Genomic DNA, 22,963 nt, shown 5'->3' on the forward strand with positions numbered 1-22,963 from the left:
AACGATACCTGTTGTAGAAAGACCCAGCTTGTAATATAATGAGGGTTGATGGGGTAGCCTAGTGGTTAAAGCGTTCGGTCGTCTCGCCGAAGACCCGGGTTTGATTCCTTACATGGGTACAATGTGTGAAGTCCATTTCTGGTGTCCTCTGACTTGATATTGCTGGAATATTGCTAAAAGCGATATAAAACCATTCTCTCTCACCTACTGGAATGTAATGTAATGTAAGCAGCCATTACTTCTACTTTATATTCAGATATATTGTCTCAATAACTATGTGGTCCAAAATCATGTAGAATATTGATATTTTGAGTTGTAATGATTTTGAATCACTTTTTCTTTAAGTGACTTTGATGAACAATTTTTTTACAAAATTTACTGAATGGGTTGTAGGTCTTTTGGGATGTTTAACATCGGTTCTCACCCTCTCGACATGTTGTGTGATATGCATAGCAGGGAAATCGTCTCTGCTCACATTGTATCAACTCTGTATAAGTTATTCTGATCACATTTATGCTGATGATGTTAACTCAGTGTTGGATACAAAAGCAGCCAAACTAGTTGGAGGATGAAATCAGTAAAGAGCAGCCATTGTGGCCAACCGATCACCAGATAGATACAGTACTACCACTGCACACATACACATGAAATGTCTTGCCAACTTGTGACGTGTTGTGATGTTCGAACCGACAGGTCTGTCTGTTGAACAGCGGGTACGTGAGATTGACATGACAACTGAGTGGTCAAAAGGGAGATAAGTCGTTATGAGAAGTATATGAAGAGCCATAAAATGTAACGAACGAATGAATAGTTTATCAGTGAGTTAGTTGCGGTTTTACGCTGCTTTTCACATTATTCCACACATTGTAATTTGTTGGGAATCGAACCCGGGTCTTCGTCGTGACGAACGAACACTTTAACCACTGGGTTACCAAGCCCCTATTTTATCACAATTTGTGAATAGTGTGCGTGTTATAAATTGATACAAGCAGTGTTTATACCGACGTTTACAGTTATATACTCTCTGCCTCATATCATTCATTCACTTGATGGAGGAGTAAGAAACGTTGTGTTCCTCATAATAAAGAAGTTGACATCGATAAAACTCTCTTCCTGATGTGTATCCCTTCTAAATGCCATCACAGACCTGATGTGTTACATGTACGTAGTGATGTCTGGCTCAGTATAGAACATTGCCATTTCCTTTGCTAATATGTTATACTACCCTTGCTATTGTTCTGCCTTTGAAATTTCAAATTATGATTTGTCTTGATTTGTAAACTGGGTTACTTTTATAATACAATTGTTAATTTGTTAAATGTATTACACTTGTTTGTTGTTTCACACTACACTAAACGCCAAAAGAAACGTTACCCTCCTTCCTTACTGAGAGAGGTACCTATCTTCAGCTGGCGTTGAGATGCGTGGACGTCCACTACTTGGTCTGTCTCCGGGGACCCCGAGTCTGTCTGAAGCCTTGAATAAGTCTTATAACCGTGATACCATGGCATCCGAGGGCGCTGGCAACAGCATTGTATGTCGACCCCATCTGCACCATTACAATGGCTCTTTCTCTCTCTTCAGCTGTTAATTGTGGCATATTTCTCGTACTTGTGTATCATATCATGCATTCTAGGTTCTCTTCATATCTTATAGAATCATTCTACATATGAAATGGATGCAAATACTGCTCGACTCGAGATCTGTAGTCTTTCGTTACTGTTATACGTATGTAGCAATTTGTTATATAATTCATGGTGTATATACTCATATGTTTCCAACATTCCTTGTTTTGTCTTTTATCTGAACACGTTGTATGGTGTTTATGTTTTCAATACGTGTGTATACGTTCATGTTTTATTTACCTGTTATTTTGTACTTGAGATGTCATTGTGATTGTTCTTGCAATAAATGTTTGAAAAAATGTTCTTTTCACATTATTTGTCAATAAATGACATCAAGACACAGAAGCCATACTCTGGGTAAGCACACTGTGCAATGTTTAGTATCGATCCCTGGATGCACATTTCAGAGATGCGGCGTACAACAATATCCACTCATTCCTTCTTTTGACCATCAGATCTTGCATCGTCCACTCATCTGTGGTGGACGCTAAATGATTTAAAAATTCATATCACATATTTATTATCGCATTACACAAAAAACTATCTATTTAATGGACATCCAATTTCAGATTGTTTCCTAAATATCCGTTTTATAAAAGTTGGATCGCGGTTTCCTTTATCGGTTTATGGGTGCGATGCAGCATTCGGTATTGGCATTGTACGCATTCTACCTCGACCCTGAAGAATTATTGCTTCTGATTCTGTCATTTCAACAGAACGGGCATTTCAAATTCCATTATTTCCCTCCAAAGTAGCAAGCCCATTGCCACTCAGGACATATGTAATATAGCGACCATTCATATTGCATGAGGACACTAGCTCGATAATGGATAACGGTCCTTTTGACTACAGGATCTGGATAGTTAAAGCAGAAAAAGTTATCAAACGTTTAGAAGTTACAGTGAAGTTATAAAAATATGCTCTTAAAAATATCACTATCTGTAAATATTTTCACTTGCTGAGAGATGGAGATGACGAAGACCACTAAAACACGGTACTACTACTACTACTACTACTACTACTACTACTACTACTACTACTACTGCTACTACTACTACTACTACTACTGCTGCTGCTACTACTGCTGCTGCTGCTGTTGCTACAGCATCTGCTACTACAACAATGCTACTATTACTACTTCACCAATTCTAAGTAGAATAGTTACTAGAGAATCATTCATTCAAGAGGGGGTCATAAAAATAACACGCATATTTGGAGAGCGTCATTATATAGAAGAAATCACTAATCGTACCCCTAACAGTCAATTATAAAAGTTGTCAAGGCGCTTGGAAGAAACAAACCCTAATAATCCCTAATTCCCTTATCCTTGGTAGGTATACATTGTGCTCTATTTTTATTTCTCAGACAGGGCTAGGGACTGTTAAGATCCAAGGGGCGTAACTCTAGTCGCACTGAGTCATTAGTGGTGCAATAACTTTACCTTCGTTGGTATGTGTTGTCAATGTTGGAGGTAGATTGTAATTGACCATGTATGGGATTCAAAACGGGCGATAATTGCAGTATCGACCAGGTGTGTTCTATATTTAGCAACGATTACAACTGTGACAAATTCGCTTGGATTATAAACAGTGGAGCGGCGGGGAGAGAATGTACTGTTTGAGGAAGTAAACAGCGGAAACTTGCAGGAATCTCATCTTGAAGAAGAGTAGCATCGCTCAGCAGTCAGCCGAAGCCGAGGCTAAAAATAACCCACTAACGACTCGCCAGGTAAGTCAGCGTTACGAACAGATCCTAGAAGGTTTCATTTAAAGATAAACCCCCAAACCAAAGTTGACCCCGCAAAGAGCGACTTTCAGTGGAAAGCCAGTGTACAATTCGGTAGTGTTATTAAAGTAATAGTATCGTGCAGATTCATCCAGACAGTTAAATATACTGTTAACGAATCGATATTCATTGGAAAATTGAAATGACATTCATAATATATTCTGTGCTGTGTACCAAACAGTACATGACTCAACACATAACTATATAGCTACTATTCTATACTGTACCAACAAACCCCTTAATGAGGACTTGTTTGTTCTTCCGGAATATTAGTGGTTATGGGTCCACACACATTCACCGCTGAGGATTAAGCTTGACCTCTTGTTAGCTGTCATGATAATGTAGTATAAGCATTATGATAATATTATAATGTTTACATTGCTTAACAAATGTATTCCTGTATACCTATATGTGTGTGTGTATGTGTGTGCATGTGTGTGTGTTTTTTTTGTTTGTTTTTTGTTTTTTTGTTGTTGTTGTTTGTTTGTGTTTTTTTTTTTTTTTTGGGGGGGGGGGATAACGTAATGGCCTGGCATACAGTAGAAACCCTCTTATCTTATGGAGGCCTTGAGCCATATTATCAGTAACACAAACACACAATACACAAATAGAAATAAATTTACATTGCCTTCAATGTCCTTAGATATAGACCACAAGAAATGTTATTATTTATGTTCAGCCACAAATCCCTGTGAATCCATGTTGCCTGTGCAAATGAAATATGGGCAGTCCAAGTTTTTGGCAAATGGGAAAAATGTCAGTATTACGTGCAGCGTTGTTACAGTTAATCCTGGATTATCACTGATTGATCGGTTTTAATTTCCATTGAAAGATTAATTAGGTGATTGATTGTCATAATTCATCACCATTTTTCTGAATAGCTAAACTGTTTGTATTAAATTTGTAGTATTCCAACCACAATGTTGTTGCGTTAATAATATAACCAGTCTCCATTTTCTGAATGGAATAGATTTTCCTCACTCTGCTATTGTGGAGGGAGAAGATACACAGAAGCCTAACTGTGGTATGTTTACATATTTATACCAAAGTATGCATTTGTCATCCACCATTCGACCCGTGAAGATCCGGGGTAGAATAGGTCTTCAGCAACCCATGCCTGCCATAAAAGGCGACTGTGCTTGTCGTAAGAGGAGACTAACGGGATCAGGTGGTCAGGCTTTCTGACTTGGTTGACACATGTCATCGGTTCCCAATTGCGCAGATCGATGCTCATGCTGTTGATCACTGGGTTGTCTGGTCCGGATTTGATTATTTACACACCGCCGCCATATAGCTGGAATATTGCTGAGTGCGGTATAAAACTAAACTCACTCACTCACTTATCCACCATTCTTTCTTGCTGACATGGGTGATGTATGACGACTATGTAAGGGAGGTGTCCACGACCTGTGTATGATATTGTTACATATACTTCCAGTTCCGCCTTGCAATGACGTCACATGATCCAGACTTGTTGCGTGAGGTACGAGAGTATCTTCATTCCAACAACGATGCTATGACCTCCAAGCCGATCCCCCAGGGAGCCTATAGTCTGTTTAGCTTCCCTGCCACCCCCAAACACAAGCATGATGAAGTGTACCCAGGGATTATCCTCGGTGACCAGTAAGTCAAAGTAATCTTTGGTTCACGTTTCACTGTCTTTGTTTCCTCTCTGATGGGAATTCTGGGTAAGAAAATGTACCTGCTGTGATGTAACACATGCTATGTTTGGGATTACACTTTCTCAGTAAAGTATTCTAGTACTTGTCCTCCCTCATCATCATCATCATCCCCCCTCATCATCATCCCCCCTCATCATCCCCCCTCATCATCATCATTCACCCTCATCATTCCCTCCTCATCATCATCATCCACCCTCATCATCATCCCCCTCATCATCATCCATCATCCTCATCATCATCATCCCTCATCATCCACCTCATCATTCCCCTCATCATCATCATCCACCCATCATCATCATCCCCCTCATCATCCATCCTCATCATCATCACCCTCATCATCCACCATCATCTCTTCATCATCCACCTCCTCATCATCATCATCCACCCTCATCATCCTCCCCTCATCATCATCATCCATCCCCTCATCATCATCATCCCCTCATGATCCACCCTCATTATTCCCCTCTCATCATCATCATCCACCCCTCATCATCATCATCCCCCTCATCATCATCCCACCCTCATCATCATCCATCCCTCATCATCATCCACCCCCATCATCCCCCCTCATCATCATCCCCCATCATCATCACCCCTCATCATCCACCCTCATCATCCCCATCCATCCACCCCTCATCAGCATCCACCCTCATCATCCCCCTCATCATCCCCTCTCATCATCATCATCATCTCACCCTCATCATCGTCATCCCTCATCATCCATCCTCATCATCCCCATCATCATCATCCCCCTCATCATCATCATCCACGTCCTCATCATCATCATCCCTCCTCATCATCATCATCCCTCATCATCATCATCCTCATCATCATCATCCTCATCATCATCCCCCGTCTCATCATCATCCATCCCTCTCATCATCATCATCATCATCATCCACCATCATCATCATCGTCCTCATCATCATCTTCATCCACCCTCATCATCATCATCAATGGTTCCCTCATCATCCACCCTCATCATCATCATCATCCCTCATCATCCACCCTCATCATCATCATCATCTCATCATCCACCCTCTGCATCATCCACCATCATCATCATCATCCACCCTCATCGTTCCCCATCATCATCATCATCCACCCTCATCATCATCATCCCTCATCATCCACCCTCATCATTCCCCTCATCATCATCATCACCACCATCATCATCATCATCCACCCTCATCACCTCATCATCATCATCACCCTCATCCCTCATCATCCATCCCTCATCATCATCATCCCCCTCATCATCCACCCTCATTATCATCATCATCCACCCTCATCCACCTTCATCATCACCCTCATCATCATCATCCACCACCATCATTATCATCACCCTCACCCTCATCACGCTCATCATCCACCCTCATCATCATCATCATCACCCTCATCAACCACCCTCATCTCATCATCATTATCCACCCTCATCCATCAGCCACCCTCATCATCATCATGCCCCTCATCGTTTCCCCTCTCATCATCATCCACCCTCATCATCATCCATCATCCACCCTCATCATCACCATCATCCATCATCATCCATCATCCACCCTCATCATTATCATCATCCACCCACATCATCCACCCTCATCATCATCCACCCTCATCATCAACCACCCTCATCCATCATCCACCCTCATCATCATCATCATCATCCTCATCATCATCATCACCCCTCATCATCATTCCCCTCATCATCCACCCTCATCATCCACCCTCATCATCCACCACATCATCCACCCTCATCATCATCCACCCTCATCATCACTTATCATCCACCCACATCATCCACCCTCATCATCCACCCCTCATCATCATCACATCATCACCCACCCTCATCATCATCATCATCATCATCCTCATCATCCACCCTCATCATCATCATCCACCCTCATCATCATCATCCCCCTCATCATCCACCCTCAACATCATCATCCACCCTCATCATCCACCCATATCATCCACCCATATCATCATCATTCTCCCTCATCATCCACCCTCATCATCTTTAAATGTTTTATACCTGTCTGAAATGGCTTCATGGTTTCAGGAGAAATTATGTGTTTCATTTAAAAACAAAAGTTTTCTCCAAAATGTTAAAGACCAGTTACCTTGAACCTGATATATGAAATAGTCACAATATGTAGCCTTGTCGAGACATATTGCTGCCAACAGCTTGTAAACAAACTGTGACTCCAACATTATTTTCCCAATATATTCTATTTGATTGTAATTCATAAAATTAAAGGGGCAGTGGGGTAGGCTTGTTAAAGTGTTTGCACATCACACTGAAGACCCGGGTTCGATTCCCCACGTGGGCACTATGTGTGAAGCCCCTTTCAGGTGCCACCCGCAGTGATATTGCTGGACACTGATTAAAGTGGTGTTAAACTCACTCACTCACTCATTCATAAAACCAAAACATGCATAAACTTTATGATTTAGAATGTATTGCGCAAAAGGGTCACAAACACAAAAAAATCATGTTTATCCTGTTTTTATCTCTGCTGTGTTGTAGCTCGGCGGCCCGGAGCAAGGAGGACTTGAAGGAGATGGGCATCACACACGTGGTCAACACCTGTATGGGAGCCAAGTTCAATATGATTGACACAAGTGCTGAATATTTTAGTGATGTTGGAATCAAGTTTTTTGGTTTCCCTGGGAAGGACATTTTTACATACAACCTGAGTCAGCACTTTGAGAAGGCAGCTGATTTCATTGACAAAGCTCTTGCAGACAATGGTGAGTTTTCAAGGAATATGAACATAGATTGGGTTGTACTGTCTTAGGTATTCATCTGGGATTTCATGTTATTAAATGAAGTTAGTGAGTGAGTGAGTGAGTGAGTGAGTGAGTTTAGTTTTATACCGCACTCAGCAATATCCAAGCTATATGGCGGCATCTGTAAATAATCGAGTCTGGACCAGACAATCCAGTGATCAACAACATGAGCATCAATTTGCGCAATTGGGAACCGATGACATGTGTCAACCAAGTCAGCGAAACTGACCACCCGATCCCGTTAGTCACCTCTTAAGACAAGCATAGTCGTCTTTTATGGCAAGCACATGGGTTGACGAAGATCTATTCTACCCCGGATCTTCACGGGTCTATTAAATGAAGTGATGTAAACTTGATGCTCATCTGTATTGATCTTGTTATCACAGGAATGCAAAAAAAAATCAAAAAGAATGTTTGGAACTATGGTTACATGGAATAGGATTTAAATGCAATGGAGCAGTTAATACTGAAAATTGCTACAGACTTAGGGACCGTTCATAACCTGTGACTAGAGGGGTTGGTGATGATTTTGAAGGGGATGTCATCAAGTTTCAACACATGTACTGGGGAGTTTGTACATCAGTAAATTAAAAGATTATGCTTTAAAATTATAAAAAGGGGGTTGGGTAACTCACTTTGTACATGACATGCTAGGGGTGGAGGTGGGGGACACTTACTTTGTAAATAAATTTAGAGGGGTTGGGGGGTACAGTGTACATGCTTCTCGATAAAAATCATCCTCCTCCTCCCTAGCCATGAATTATGAATGGTCCCTTAGGGGAGAATATTGGCCTTTTGGGAGGTCAAGATAGAGTACTTCAAAACTGAACATCTTGTTTTCTGATCATGAAAGACTGCGGGTGGATTGTGGGTGGGGGTATGTCCCAAGTAAGAGGCATTGAGGAGTTAGCTCCCTTAGACATGCCTGGTCCCAAAGATCATGAGTTCGAATCCAGATTAGCCTGTGACTCCAGATTTGTTTGCTCCATACTCATGGGTTTCCCTTAAGTGGTAGGCATCTAAGATCTGCATCACTGTGGCAGTCCTCCAAATGTGTTGACTTGTCAGGACATAACTGGGACATTATCCAGGATCCCAAACTAAGGACCCATGGCAGGCAAATTGGATAAAAATTGTGACTGGGATAAAACAGAAATTCATGACCTTATGTGATAAATTCTGAGGCATTGGGAAATTGTTTATCTGGAATTTTTACTGTCATTTGCTGGAGACATGGAATAAGTGTCAGTCACTGAGCAGATCTGGATAAATCCTTGAAATTCTGTTTAGAGCAATGAACCAAACTCACTGACTGTGTGTTCTGCAACTTGTCTTTGTTCTGTTGTCCAGGGAAGATCTACATCCATTGTATGCAGGGCATCAGCAGATCAGGGTCCACAGTATTGGCATTTCTCATGTTGAAGCGCGATATGCCTCTGAAAGAGGCTGTGAAATTAGTTCGAGCCAAGCGAGAGATCTTCCCCAATGACGGCTTTCTAAAACAGCTGTGTGAGCTCAACAAGAAGTTGCACGAGAAGCCATCTTGACGTCTGCTGAATCCATATAGTGACTTGAGTGTACAGACCTACATATCAATCATGTCCAGACCATAATGAGATTGGTAGAGGATTGAAACTCAATTCCTTTTCTACTCCCTCTGTACCTGTACTTTCTTATGTTTTCCTTTTCAAGGGATTATGAGTAACACAGTGATTTAAGTGTTCGCTTGTCACATAGAAGATCTGGGTTTGATTCCTCACAAAAGCCCATTTCTGTGATATTTGAGAATGTCCTAGGTTGTATGAGGGCCATGTCAGGGACACTGTGACAATCTATCCTGGTTTCATCAGCATCAGGGCGTACTGGGCTGTGTAAGAGTGAATGTTTCAGTTTAGTTTTACACCGCTTTTAGCAATATTCTAGCAATATCATTGCGGAGTACAACAGAAATTGGCTTCACACATTATACCCAAGGGAATCGAACTCGGGTCTTTGGCGTGATGAGCGAACACTTTAACCACTAGGTTACCCCACAGCTTATGTTGTTTGAGAATTTCCTGAGTTCCATCAAAGCATTTGAATGGCTTTGGTACTTTCAGGGACATTGTTGAAAATGTTATTAAATTTGTTATTAAACTTGACTGACATTCTCACTTCGTAATTCTTCTAACAATTAAGCTTTAATAATTTGTTGATAGATATTTTGGCATCTATTTTGATTACTGTTTCCATGGAACATATTTTACTGAGCGTAATTAGCTTTACTGGATAAATATCAGTGTTATTTTATTGAAATGTATGTTTTGTTACCATGTTGATCTGTTGTTGGAGAGAAACCCTCTCGTGGGGCCTTTCGTGTGTTTGTATTTGAACCAGCAAATGAATCAGAACCAGCAAATGGGGGCACATGTTGTTTACGGTGCCTCAAATCGCTGCAGAGATTTTTGTGTGTGTTTGCACTTAGGTGGAGCAATAAACAAAATGGATTTGAAGACTTAACAAAAATAACTTCAGTATTACAGAACATGAACATAGGTTATTGTGAAAAAATGTTTTGAATTAAATATTTTATTGAAAATTTTATTTTAAAAAATGTTTTGATCCTATGCACACGCTCACAGAAATCGGTAGCTCCTCAATTCACTAATCAATTACTTCATGTTGTACAGTGCACAGATTTGTGATCATGTTGATTTAATGCAAAGATGTCTTCACTGTAGGAATACAGGTTATCTTCAGCAACAATAGTTGTGTAATGGGATGTTTATTTATCCGTGGAGATTCTCTTTGTAATAACCCATGAACAAATTCATTTGGAAACATTTTAAATTGTTGTTTTTTTAACAGACGTGCCTTTCAAAGTCGCGTATATATATCACAAGGGAGACAACTCTGTCTGCCTCGGCAACGCATATCGAGCTGGGTTGCTGTCTGTGGTAATAGTCAGTGAAGTGAGACTAACTTGGAGCATGTCTCAGTAACAGAGCCTTCATGAATAGATCAGTTAATCCTTGCTATCAGCTGGGGCGTAACTTGCAGTCTTTAAAGGGCATTTAGAAATTGGAAGAACATGAATGCATGACACTTTTTATGGATAACAGATTCTTTTTTTATTCTCTATCACAACATTTCAAAGCTAATTCTTGCTCCTTCATCAGGTGATAGGGTGTAACATGTATGTTGATCAGTCAACCCTTGCTATCAGTTGAGGTGCAACATGCATGTTGCCCAGTTCACTCTTGCTGTTAGCGCCTATGTTGCCCAGTTAACTCTTGCCTGCAGGGATAACCAGATGTTGTAGTAAACGGCCAGTGATTCTCTCAGGTCTGTGACTTTTCCATGTTCCAAGGTGCCTGTCTCACCTCTCAGAGCATTATCAGGTTTCAGTGTTGTCACTTTTGGCAGGGAGAATAGAAGACGTTGTAGGTTATCCCTGTGGGTTAGTTCTGTGTTGTTTTATATCTATTTTCCTCTTACTCATGTTTAATACATTTTTACAAAATCACTAATATGCTGGATATAAAATATATTGTATCTCGTACATTTTTACGAATAAATATGTTTCCTACTTGTCATTGTTTAATATTACTCAGGATAGACTCAGGATAGACTCCATTGTAAGTTAACATTGAATGACTTATAACCTCCCTGTTGATGTCATGGGGACGTGTCAATTTCACGTCAAGCCTTTCTCCCACTGGGATACTGTTCCAAGTTGCACAATCAAACAGTACTGATGTACTCTCATAACGTAGGGGCGATGGGGTAGTCTAGTGGTTAAAGCGTTGGCTCGTCGCGCCGAAGACCCGGGTTCGAATCCCCACATGGTTACAATGAGTGAAGCCCATTTCTGGTGTCCCCCACCGTGATATTGCTGGAATATTGCTAAAAGCGGCGTAAAACCAAACTCAGTCAGTCAGTCTAATAACGTAACCCTAGACTGACTGACTGACTGAGTTTAGTTTTACGCCGCTTTTTAGCAATATTCCAGCAATATCACGGCGGGGGACACCAGAAATGAGCTTAACACATTGTGCCCATGTGGGGAATCGTAACCCTAGACTTCATGAAGGCAACCTAATACACTGGGCCCATACAAAGAAATCAATCTTAACGAAAAGGATGATCGTAACTCCTCCCATCCTTTAACACAAATTTACGACATACATACAGTTGCGTCCCTTAGCTGACAATGATCCGACGATCGTAGGTTCGAATTCACCTTGATTATCTTTGATTGGTCAGCACCATATGTGTTCCTTCCATATTGAATCGACACACTGTGATGTACCAAAGGACGGTATCCGGTATCTATATATATCTGTTGAAAGTGGAAAAAGCTATCTGTAATCGCTTCTTAAATAGTCCAAGTATTACTTAATTGAACAAGACCGTAAAACGCGACTGAATTAAACAGTTTACTGTATAAGTGGGTACAGAGTGTTGAAGAGATTTTACCCTCAACAGCATAATGTGGCCCATGTTCCCAAGGGTACTTAGATGCAGATTGGATGGTTATATTGTGTTTCATGTACACAGTCTACCCTGGTTATAACACCAAACTGGTTATAACGCACAACATTGCCAGCAAGGATTTCCCACCACTACAGTTCCCTGGCTATGACGTCACAACCTTTCGCTGAACAAATGTTCCAGTTCCAATTCTATATGCTGCCAGTTCCTTTTGCCAGGTGGTCAACTTCAACACATCGTCTGCTTGGAGTAGGTGATTATTCAGGAAGTGTGCAAAGTTTTAAACCTTCCTTAAGCTGATTAACAGCCCGTACTCATTCACTCACATACGAGACCGCCTCCGTGGTGTAGTGGTTAGAGCGTCCGCACGATCCCCGACCGCGTCATACCAAAAGACGTTAAAGTATGGTACTTGTTGGTCCTTGCCTTGCGCTCGGCATTAATGGGTCCAACAAGGACTGGTCGGCTCGGAGTCAGTATAATGTGTCTGAGTGGGGTATTCATGCTTCACTGCGGCATGGTATCTCAGTGGGCTAGCACTATAAAACTAGCTTAAGTCTGGGCTAGTACAAGCAGCCGCACTTACACATACACACGCATCCACGTCGTCATATGAGCGAAATATTCTCAAGTACGACGGAAAACCCAATTTCACCTCAGCTCACTCACATACGGACCCGATAACATATTTGTGTGTCAGGAAAACCAAGGATAACTGTGTTTGAAAAACGTGTTTATTATGAAGAAAAAAATACAAACAATATTTACATAACATTTACAAACAAACAACAAAACAATAATGACTAACTGACTGACTCGCTCACTCACGTGTAGTTGGATTCAATATTTTAGCCTGCCTTAACAGTACCCGGAACAAGCAATATCAAGTATCTCTGTCATGCGAAGTTACATGCAGGATGGTGGACATCCGGAGAGGCCCCGGTAGAGCTGTGGACGTCATCTTCTGTGTCAGATCAAGACGTAAATGAAGCCGTATTTCCGAGGGCAGAGCTGTTCCCTATGTGCGTCATAATTGTCCCCTCGGCAGTTTTGACTGGTTTGTTATATTGGACATTGTGGAGAGACCATACTCATCATCGACCTTTCTTCGGTACGTATTTCACAAGACGTGACATTTCCCGCACCGACTCGAACAGCCCTTCTCCATTTGGTGCGCATGCGCCGTGTATGTGCGGTCGCGGTTTTTGAGGTCGCGGATGTCAAGTTCCTCAGCAACCTCGGGGGGCTTTAGGGCACCCATGTCCAAAACACAAATATATTTTACAAATTACTTCATTCATAATAATTTCCTTCTACAGCGTGATAAACGATGTCCCATGATGACTCCATAGAACACATCTTTTATTTAATGTGAAGAGTGGCGGCAGGGTGGCCCAGTGGTGAGTGTGTTAGCTCTTCTCAGATAAAACTGGTTTGATTCCCCCAAACACCTCGTGTCCATCACTGTACAGTATGCTAGCATATGGCAGGAATGTGACTTATGCCAGTACAAAAACCAACATGTTATGTATCTACCTGTCGGTAAAACCATTGGTGAGTTCTCCCAACGCCCTGGTTTAATTTCCCCATAGCAGTGTCACTGTGCAATAGTATCAACCACTAGTTTGCCTGCTGTAGGTCTGATTCCACCTTGCCGGTCATTATGGACCAGTCTGACGCACTCACCTGGCAAATCCTGCTTGTTAGCTATCACCACTACCGGCACCCCCGCCATCTCTGGCGAACTGAAGATCCCATGGAGCTCCGACAAGGCTTCCTTCATGCGCAGCCGATCTGCGCTGTCCACCACATAGATCAGACCTGTGGAGTATTGAAGAATTGACTTCAACATGTTGGGCGCTGTTCTCACTGTGTAAATCCTCACAGCCAACCATTATAACTTCACAGACTGCTCACGTAACGTTTAACACAAACACACACCACGAAGTCTGTGACACACCCATCCTTTTGTCACCCAACCAGGATTCAGTGGTCAGTGGGAAAATGCAAAAAATATTTTTGGGGTTAGCCAATCAAAAGCCACGCTATATCTGAAAGGCAATTGCGTTATCCCATGTAATTGTAGTTGGAATATCTATTGATGCAATTTATTTCGTGTTCCTAACCTAAACCGTAGGGAAAGTTATGAAATGCTGTCTAGGGGGTTGTATAATGTGTCGTTGTAGCATGTGTTGGTCAACCACTGCACTGCCGTCAACGTCAATCCACCCAGTGGGGGTATTACGATACGCCAGAACAGCCAGGCTACAGCTGAGGGCCCAGCTGGAGAGGGTCTCCGGCCAAGTTCACTCACAGACATTTTCTGATATCTACCCCATTTTGTCGGCCATAACAACAGACTGGGTGTACGCATTGTGCACCGTGGGTTATTTTGTGTGAAGAGTATGACTCCCATTTTAATATATGATAGTGTTGGGTACATTTGTTGACCTACCTTGGGTGTTGGGGTAGTAGCATTGTGAATATGTTGACCTACCTTGTGTGTTGAGGTAGTAGCATTGTGAATATGTTGACCTACCTTGTGTGTTGGGGTAGTAGTGTTGGGTATATGCTGACCTACCTTGTGTGTTTGGGTAGTAGTGTTGGGTATATGTTGACCTACCTTGTGTGTTGGGGTAGTACTGTTGGGTATATGTTGACCTACCTTGTGTGTTGAGGTAGTAGTGTTGGGTATATGTTGACCTACCTTGTGTGTTGGGGTAGTACTGTTGGGTATATGCTGACCTACCTTGTGTGTTGAGGTAGTAGTGTTGGGTATATGTTGACCTACCTTGTGTGTTGAGGTAGTAGCTTTGTGAATATGTTGACCTTGTGTGTTGAGGTAGTAGTTTTGGGTGTATGTTGACCTACCTTGTGCGTTGCGGTAGTAGTGTTGGGTACTAGTATATGTTGACCTACTTTGTGTGTTGGGGTAGTATTGTCTCCACAGCTGTCGGATCTTCTGCTGACCCCCCACGTCGCACACATGAGTGAACGTCACACCTTTGAAAAATAGTTGTTGTTTTCAACCAAGACCCAAATTCTTGTAGGAATACCATCTCAGAATTGCAGGAACAGTGCCGTGTCGACGTAAAACTATATTCACTCTAACCTCGGCCAGTCCCACGGTTTACTGTTTACTCCCAAGTCCCGGGGACCATAACGAGCACTTTACTCTTAGCTCGACACAAACGGAGTACTATATATAGTATGAGATACTATTCAGACTTACAGTCTAAGTGTCTTTTCAGTACTTCGTGAGACCCCCTGCTATACATGACTGAACGTGCCAAGGTACACTATCGATCAAAGTTGCTATATTGGACCACTTCTTTCTTCATATCCTCAATATTTCTAAGTCCTTTTATTGTTTATTCTGTCCTTCTTTAGTCCCCACACATTCTCCAAAGGGTTATAATCTGGGCTGTAGCTGGGCAAGCCTAAAACTTGACCATTTTCGTCCAACAGCCACTGTTTTGTGTAGCCAGCGGTGTGTTTTGGGTCATTATCATGCTCGAAAATCCAATTATCTTCATACAGTGTTCGGGTTGTTGGAAGGAGGTAACCATTTAAATGTCAACATATCGTTCCTTCGTCAAACTTCCAGTGGAAATACACAACGGCGTCACTCCCACATGTGAAATTTCGGGCTATGTTTTGGGCGTTGGTAGATAGGTTTCACGGTACCTTTTGTTTACATTTTCACATAGTTCGAAAACAGCCAGACAGAACTTTCATCAGAAAAGGAAACATTATCCCAATCAGTGTATCTACACCAGTTTAAACGTCTTTCTTTTTGTTCATCATTTATCAATGGTCAGGGGATTCTGCGCTGTATCGACCAGTTAAGTCTGTGTAATTCGTTTCTAAGGGTTCCATTACATAATGGAGAACTTCCTCTATCAATCATCTCATTTCTGATACATTCAATATGTTTCAATTTTCCGCAACTCACTTTCCCCGGCTAGACGTAGTACTGAACTTCCTTGGCCTCCCTGCCCTTATCTTGTGCTCAATGCTAACTCCTGACTGAATATTAAAGTTCTGTATTTAAAGTTCTGTATACTGTAGACAGGAATGTCACGTCTACTAGCTAACTCATTTGCATTAGTCACACCCCTTTGAAAATCATCTAGAACCAGCTTTCTTTTCCCTTCTGCTGTCAAATCTGCCATGTCAACAGAGGAAGCCGTATACTACATCAGGGGAGATAACTCTTGATGTAGTAACAAGAGTTGCCTCCCGTTATGAGTACCTTACTACATAATGTAACATCTATTTTATAAGTTTATTATCAGTATTAGGAAACAAACATTTTCTCAATAATTTCTGTGAAAACAGTATATGGTGAGTCTATCGGCTTCAAGCGATATAAGTAAAAAAATCTGTCGTACGTTGTGAACATTGTGTATTTCTTGATATACCACACCTCACCTACCACATCATCGTTCAATCGTGAGAATCTTTGAACCCTTTGATTATCAAAGACAGTTTTTGAAATTTATAAAACCATAACAAAATTTGAATGAGAACATAGGACTTCTTACGGTATATGATCTGTCTTGTATTATAGGTTTTCAACAACAGGTTATACTGATCAGTAAATAAGGAACGCTTAATACTGATTCTCTGAGTTAAACATAATGAAATATTATTATGTTTTACAGATTAAAGATGAAAATGCAGCAGAGAGGGTTCGAGTGATCCTGGCACAGTCAGGCTGGTAAGGTTCATCATCAGCTCAGGGCCCTCGCCCCCTCTACACGCAGCCAAGGAAACACTGCCTAGTCGAACCCACCAAGAACTTTTCGGAGAATATGAAGGCTCCCCAACACTGCAGCCTTCTGCATTACCCAGAGTGTCAGAAGGGCTGTACTCCTGTTGGAAAACCCGGGCACTCTCCTGATCTGCGCCAAGAGATCAGGGGGTACCAAACCAAGGGCATCGAGAACAATTGGGAGTCTGAGGACAGTGTACTTGGGATGCAAGCGAGACATTCAAAGGCAAGGTCCGCATATTTATCATGCTTTTCCTGAATCTTGCCAATCATATTGCTGTCAAAAGGGACAGAAAATTCAATGATATAAATAAATTAATTGGCTTTATCAAAAAGGACAAGATCAGGTTTGTTGGCAGGAATTCTTCTGAGGCTGTATATGGGCCTATTCCACAGAAGTTTGAAAGCATCATTTTCCATGACGCCCTGGACATGTTCAGGGTCGTACCATGGATAGACCTCGGAGTCAAAGCCACAGACATGGCGGAGACAGTAGTAAAATCAACGAGCCATGCCATCATGTTTAAGATATGCTGTTTGTGCCAAAGAAGGGCATCCACTGACAAGATGTTGGACAGTCTCTGTTAATTCATTACATAGTCGACATTTCATATTGATATTTTCTTTAAGAATCACATTTTGGCGATTACGAGTGGGAAGTGATTATTATTATTATTATTGTTATATCTCAACATCCCTCCAGTAGATCCCGGTTATACGCATTGATCTTCACGAACCAACAGTTAAAGTTAACTGGGTCCGGCGATGGGACTCGATTATTCAAGGAACGCTGTCAAATAGCTGGAATTTTTATTAGTGCGTCTTTCAACAAACAAATTCACAAACAAACAAAGTCACAAACAAGCATCCCCGAGCCTACCTGCCCCATCCAACCCAAGCATCAGGATACGAGCTTTTGCCGATGAAAACTCATGGTGGATCCTCATAAGACGTGATAGTGACCAGCCCATAGCGATGACACAAAACGTCGCAACACGATAAATAGTCCTCAAAATGTGTCCACGGCTGTGTATCACGGCTGTCTCTTTCCGCTCTGAATTTATACCAGTTGTTATCCCCAGTCTAGTCAGTCTGCTTGAGCGTCGTCACCATGACCACATACACCAATGGGAGTCTTACATACGTCACATTCTGGAAGCTTGTCGGCGCAATATACAATTGTCAATTTCTGGTCACGTGGAGATCTAAAAATAGCTCCGCAGTGCGATGGGTATGGCGACAGCCATTTTCCGAAACCTCCGACATCCCCTCTATGGATATCATGTGCGAAAATACGACGATCCAACCAGAATGCGCATAAAGGGTTGAGGTACTTTGATAAAAATAATCCCCCTTACATTAATCGGTTTAATATGATTGTCTAGAAAACTTATATAAAATGTATCGTCATTTTCACGTGACTCTTATTGCAACTGCATATTCAAGAAAATAATCCCATTTGCAATTTTTAACCCGTCTTTAGAAATATGCATTTATAAAATAGAATTTGTATTAGCTGTTTACTTTATATCTATAATTCATACATTAAGACGGGTTAAAAAACCAAAATGGGATATTTTTCTTGAATGTACAATTGTAATAAGAAAAATAACTTCATCTGCAAAAAGTCCCAAACACAATTGCTTAAAATTAGTTATCACCTCTTAATAAATATGGAGATGAAAATAAAAATAAACTTTCGAAACCAAATGGATCAACACGCATATAATGTCAGTAAGCGCAGGTAAAATCTCAGAAGAAAACACTGAGTGGAAACACGGGAGCAGTTATTAATGTGAACAAACACACGAGTGTGTATTTGAATGTTTCACTGTTCATGGCGCTGTCCATATTAAAAACTCAAAATTATGCAAAACAATTCTGCTATAGTTACATCGTTATTTGTAATGTCAAAATGACGATACATATTTCCCCGATTTTCTAAAGAATCACATACTGTCATAACCGATTAAATGTTCTCGGAATTATTCTTATTAAATTACCTCAAACCCTTCCACTCATTCTTATAGGTTTGGCGTATTTCCGCTTATGATATACATCGGAGACGAGACACTCTCGGCGATTGCGGAAATGGGCGAGTGATGACGAATTGTGGAAAGGTATCATTTACAAGGTGAAGGTTATTTCAGAATTGACAGAGTGAACTAAAAACTGACACGACTGGGCTACGTTCTGACCCCTAGGTACACTAATCAGCATCACGTTCGTCAAATCCAATCACACATCACAGACAGCTGGAAACAGTCAACTTCCCCTGCATCGGCAAATCAAAACAGTAACCCTCAGCGCAGAAGGCTATATTTAGAGGGGATTCCCCGTCACATGACCCGGTTTCCCGTGACGTCATTTTCTCCAGCGTGTTCTGCGCCAGGTGTTTGGAGTTTCGTCAGCAGGTGTGCGTGTTGAATATGACAGCGTAGAAACCATGTTGCATCACGACCCGAAACATAAATATATCCCTCAACGCTGGAACCTCGTCGACTATATAAACCAGGTTTAATAACACTGTATCATTCAAACTGTGATCGAGACACAACATAAGACGACATTAACGCGTCCTGCGCTGTCCCAGATATTAAATATTGACTTCTCGTGTCAGAGTTACTCAAATCATGGGTGTTATCTTGGATAAACTTGCTGACTTTACAGGCCTGTTCTCCGGGTTTTCAAGAGACCCAGCAAGAATTCTGATGGTTGGACTCGATGCTGCCGGTATGTTTATGAATATTTATATGCAGCTACCTTTTAAACAACTTGTTAATACGGTATATTTCATTTAAAATTTACATGATAAACTTGGCATTTCACTCATGTTTTATGTATTGCTTCTTTCACAAATTGTTATGGTTATATAGATTTATTTGATATTTCATTGAAATGCTGCATGATACATTTCGAAAATTTACATAATTGATTTGAACAAAATTTTACGTTTCACGAAACAATTGTTCATTTTTTTCAAATAGAGATGTGCGTATAATGTTTTGTTCGGAGAGATGTTACGTAAACGAATATTTATTACTATTTACATTGGTAAAATTGAAAAGAGATAGTTTTTGTTCACGCCCAACGCACAGTACAATATATTGTAGTAACAGTGAATGTATGGATCTATGTTGTAGGTAAAACGACGATCCTGTACAAGCTGAAGCTGAACGAGGTGGTCTCCACCATCCCCACCATCGGCTTCAACGTGGAGACCGTCAGCCCCTGCAAGGGGGTCAACTTCACCGTGTGGGACGTGGGGGGTCAGGACAAGATCAGACCCTTGTGGAGACATTACTTCCAGAGCTGCAGCGGTGAAATTTGTTGTTTGTTTTTAGGAGGGTGTTTCGTTCGGTTATTTTCGTTTTCTTATTTTAAGGGCTGAGAGTAGGTTTGGTTTTGTATTGATGAATGACAAACAAAGCCTTTCTGGTGATTTGTCACCAAGTTAATATAGAGTTAATGTACTAGAACCCTAATTTATACTATGTTCTTACATAGCCATATTTATTGGTAAAATATGTGCGCCTCCAGGTGGAGATATGTGTTCAAGATTTGGTCGTTTCTCTCATTACGGCGTCAATTTAATATCATCTTGTTATATTGCAGGTATCTTGTACGTGGTAGACACCAACGACAGGGAGAGGTTTGTCGAGTCACGTGAAGAACTGAAGAACGTCATCGACAGCAACGAGATGAGATCCGTCCCTGTGGTCGTCCTGGCTAACAAGCAAGACTTGCCAGGTAGGGACATGGGGGAAACGTAATCTAGCCAAACCTGGATTATCAACATACACGCTTTGAGGGGCGGGGTTTTCATATTGATGTGATGGTGATACTGCTGCTGTTATGATGGTAGTTATGATGGTAGTTATGATGGTAGTTATGATGGTAGTTACGATGGTAGTTACGATGGTAGTTATGATGGCAGTTATGATGGTAGTTATGATGGTAGCTATGATGGTAGTTATGATGGTAGGTATGATGGTAGTTATGATAGCAGTTATGATGGTAATTATGATGGTAGTTATGATGGTAGTTATGATGGCAGTTATGATGGTAGTTATGATGGTAGTTATGATGGCAGTTATGATGGTAGTTATGATGGTAGTTATGATGGCAGTTATGATGGTAGTTATGATGGTAGTTATGATGGCAGTTATGATGGTAGTTATGATGGTAGTTACGATGGTAGTTATGATGGTAGTTATGATGGTAGTTATGATGGGAATGGGGCTCATGAAGGGCTTTGTAGGCATTTTGAAGTTGAATATACTTATGACGAGAAAACTGTGTTTTAATTACTTGATCCAGGGTAAAACATTATCCCAGATTGAACTTGTTATTATCCATAATATTTCTAGTCATCTTATGTTTTTTGTTATTGTTTTGGGTTAACGTCAATGTGTGGGAAGTACAGTCTTGAAACTAATGCCGTTATTGATAAAACAATCATATTGATGCTGAATCTCAACATTGTTTCCTCAAGCTGCCGCCAAGTTGTCGGAAGTAGTGGACGCCCTTCACCTTCAGAAGATGACGGACCGGAAGTGGTACATCCAGGGGACATGCGCTACGACCGGGGAGGGTCTGTTCGAGGGTCTGGAGGAAATGTCCCGACTGGTGAAAGAATTTAAACAGAGCAGGGGGCGGTGAATATTTACAGACATAAATAACCACAAACAAGTATCTGTGATAATGTCCAGAAGCTCAGGGATGACCAACTGAAGGGTATCTGTGTTGACACCTGAATGGACTGATGTGACCTCCCACAACTATATTTAATCACGTGTTTGTTTGTTCAATACATGATATGCAAGTTGAAATGCTGTCATATGACTTTGACAAGGTTTTTCAAGTTTGTATTGTGGCGAGGAAGCCTAAAGGAGGACCCCACTGTTGCGACACGTTGCCGTCAGAACAAAGACTCCCATCTCGATGTTACTGATTCAATCTTATGCCCAGTCCGTCCCCATGGTTACCGATCCTTACCGTGTTGTCACGTGATGACTCGAGATCTGTAGAGCTATCAGTCTTTCGTTACTGTTATACGTATGTAGCAATTTGTTATATAATTCATCGTGTAAATACTCACATGTTTCCAACATTCCTTGGTATGTCTTTTATCTGAACACGTTGTATGGTGATTGTGTTTTCAATACGTGTGTATACGTTTTTATTTTATTTACCTGTTGTTTTGTACTTAAACATGTAATTGTAATTGTTGTTGCAATACAAGTTTTAATTTTTTTGGTTTTTTTTACAAAGTTATTTGTCCATAACTGACATCAATGCACAGAAACGTTACTTAACCACATTGTGCAATGCTGAGCATCGATCCCCGGATGCACATTTTGGACAGTTGCGGCGTACAACAATATTTACTCGTTCCCCCTTTTGATCATCCGATCCTGCATCGTGAACTCATCAGTGGTGGACGTTAAAACGTTTTAAAATTAATATCACATTTATTATCTCATTACACCCAAAACTATCTATTTGATGAACATTTCCTTCCAGATTGTTTTCTACATCCGTTTAATAGAAGTCAGACCGAGAATGTTTAGGTCGATAGGATGAACTGAGAATCTCACAATGCCAAAAATAAAAGGCGTAAACAAAGTGTCAAGTCACAAGAAAATAAATCTGATGTTTCAAACATTCAGTAGCGTGTATGGTCACCCTGTGTGTTCACAACTGCCAAGCAACGCCTCCTCGTGGACAGTCTATTGTGTGTAAACACATTATTGGGAAGTCGGCGCCATTGTTCCTGCAAAGCAGCACCAAGATCCTGCAAATTCTGGGGTTGGTTCCTGAAAGTGCGC

General features: G+C 41.2%; 3 protein-coding genes across 4 annotated transcripts; 2 read left to right on the forward strand and 1 right to left on the reverse strand.

Moving 5' to 3' along the window:
• The first annotated feature begins 3,020 nt into the window (after nucleotides 1-3,020).
• On the forward strand, nucleotides 3,021-11,453 carry LOC124291612 (dual specificity protein phosphatase 3-like). 2 transcript variants are annotated; one of them, XM_046728663.1, is made up of 5 exons: nucleotides 3,021-3,353; nucleotides 4,381-4,434; nucleotides 4,849-5,033; nucleotides 7,620-7,843; nucleotides 9,233-11,453. In XM_046728663.1, exons 3-5 carry the CDS (start codon nucleotides 4,861-4,863, stop codon nucleotides 9,427-9,429), a joined length of 594 nt encoding a protein of 197 aa, XP_046584619.1. In that variant the 5' UTR covers nucleotides 3,021-3,353; nucleotides 4,381-4,434; nucleotides 4,849-4,860; the 3' UTR covers nucleotides 9,430-11,453. The 2 variants fall into 2 exon arrangements, with proteins under 2 accessions (XP_046584619.1, XP_046584618.1); XM_046728662.1 differs by lacking the exon at nucleotides 4,381-4,434.
• Nucleotides 11,454-13,096: 1,643 nt separating this feature from the next.
• On the reverse strand, nucleotides 13,097-18,103 carry LOC124291592 (ADP-ribosylation factor 6-like). Its single transcript, XM_046728614.1, is given in 5 exon segments — nucleotides 13,097-13,550; nucleotides 13,553-13,614; nucleotides 14,044-14,176; nucleotides 15,275-15,358; nucleotides 18,013-18,103. Coding segments are annotated over 5 exon segments (471 nt in total). The 3' UTR covers nucleotides 13,097-13,449.
• Nucleotides 18,104-19,297: 1,194 nt separating this feature from the next.
• Nucleotides 19,298-22,383, forward strand: LOC124291616 (ADP-ribosylation factor-like). The gene is made up of 4 exons (XM_046728668.1): nucleotides 19,298-19,865; nucleotides 20,276-20,452; nucleotides 20,748-20,882; nucleotides 21,628-22,383. Exons 1-4 carry the CDS (start codon nucleotides 19,766-19,768, stop codon nucleotides 21,792-21,794), a joined length of 579 nt encoding a protein of 192 aa, XP_046584624.1. The 5' UTR covers nucleotides 19,298-19,765; the 3' UTR covers nucleotides 21,795-22,383.
• The last annotated feature ends 580 nt before the right edge of the window (nucleotides 22,384-22,963 follow it).

The sequence above is a fragment of the Haliotis rubra genome, unplaced genomic scaffold (genome assembly GCF_003918875.1).
Source record: "Haliotis rubra isolate DU_JTF1 unplaced genomic scaffold, ASM391887v1 Scf498, whole genome shotgun sequence".
Classification (NCBI taxonomy): domain Eukaryota; kingdom Metazoa; phylum Mollusca; class Gastropoda; order Lepetellida; family Haliotidae; genus Haliotis; species Haliotis rubra.

Excerpts from the sequence above, each read along its gene's own strand:
- LOC124291612 (XM_046728663.1), top strand. The coding sequence starts at position 4,861 with ATGACGTCACATGATCCAGACTTGTTGCGTGAGGTACGAGAGTATCTT. Across the intron at positions 5,034-7,619 it reads GGGATTATCCTCGGTGACCA|CTCGGCGGCCCGGAGCAAGG; the intron begins GTAAGTCAAAGT and ends GCTGTGTTGTAG. Across the intron at positions 7,844-9,232 it reads CAAAGCTCTTGCAGACAATG|GGAAGATCTACATCCATTGT; the intron begins GTGAGTTTTCAA and ends TCTGTTGTCCAG.
- LOC124291616 (XM_046728668.1), top strand. The coding sequence starts at position 19,766 with ATGGGTGTTATCTTGGATAAACTTGCTGACTTTACAGGCCTGTTCTCC. Across the intron at positions 19,866-20,275 it reads GGTTGGACTCGATGCTGCCG|GTAAAACGACGATCCTGTAC; the intron begins GTATGTTTATGA and ends TCTATGTTGTAG. Across the intron at positions 20,453-20,747 it reads TTACTTCCAGAGCTGCAGCG|GTATCTTGTACGTGGTAGAC; the intron begins GTGAAATTTGTT and ends GTTATATTGCAG.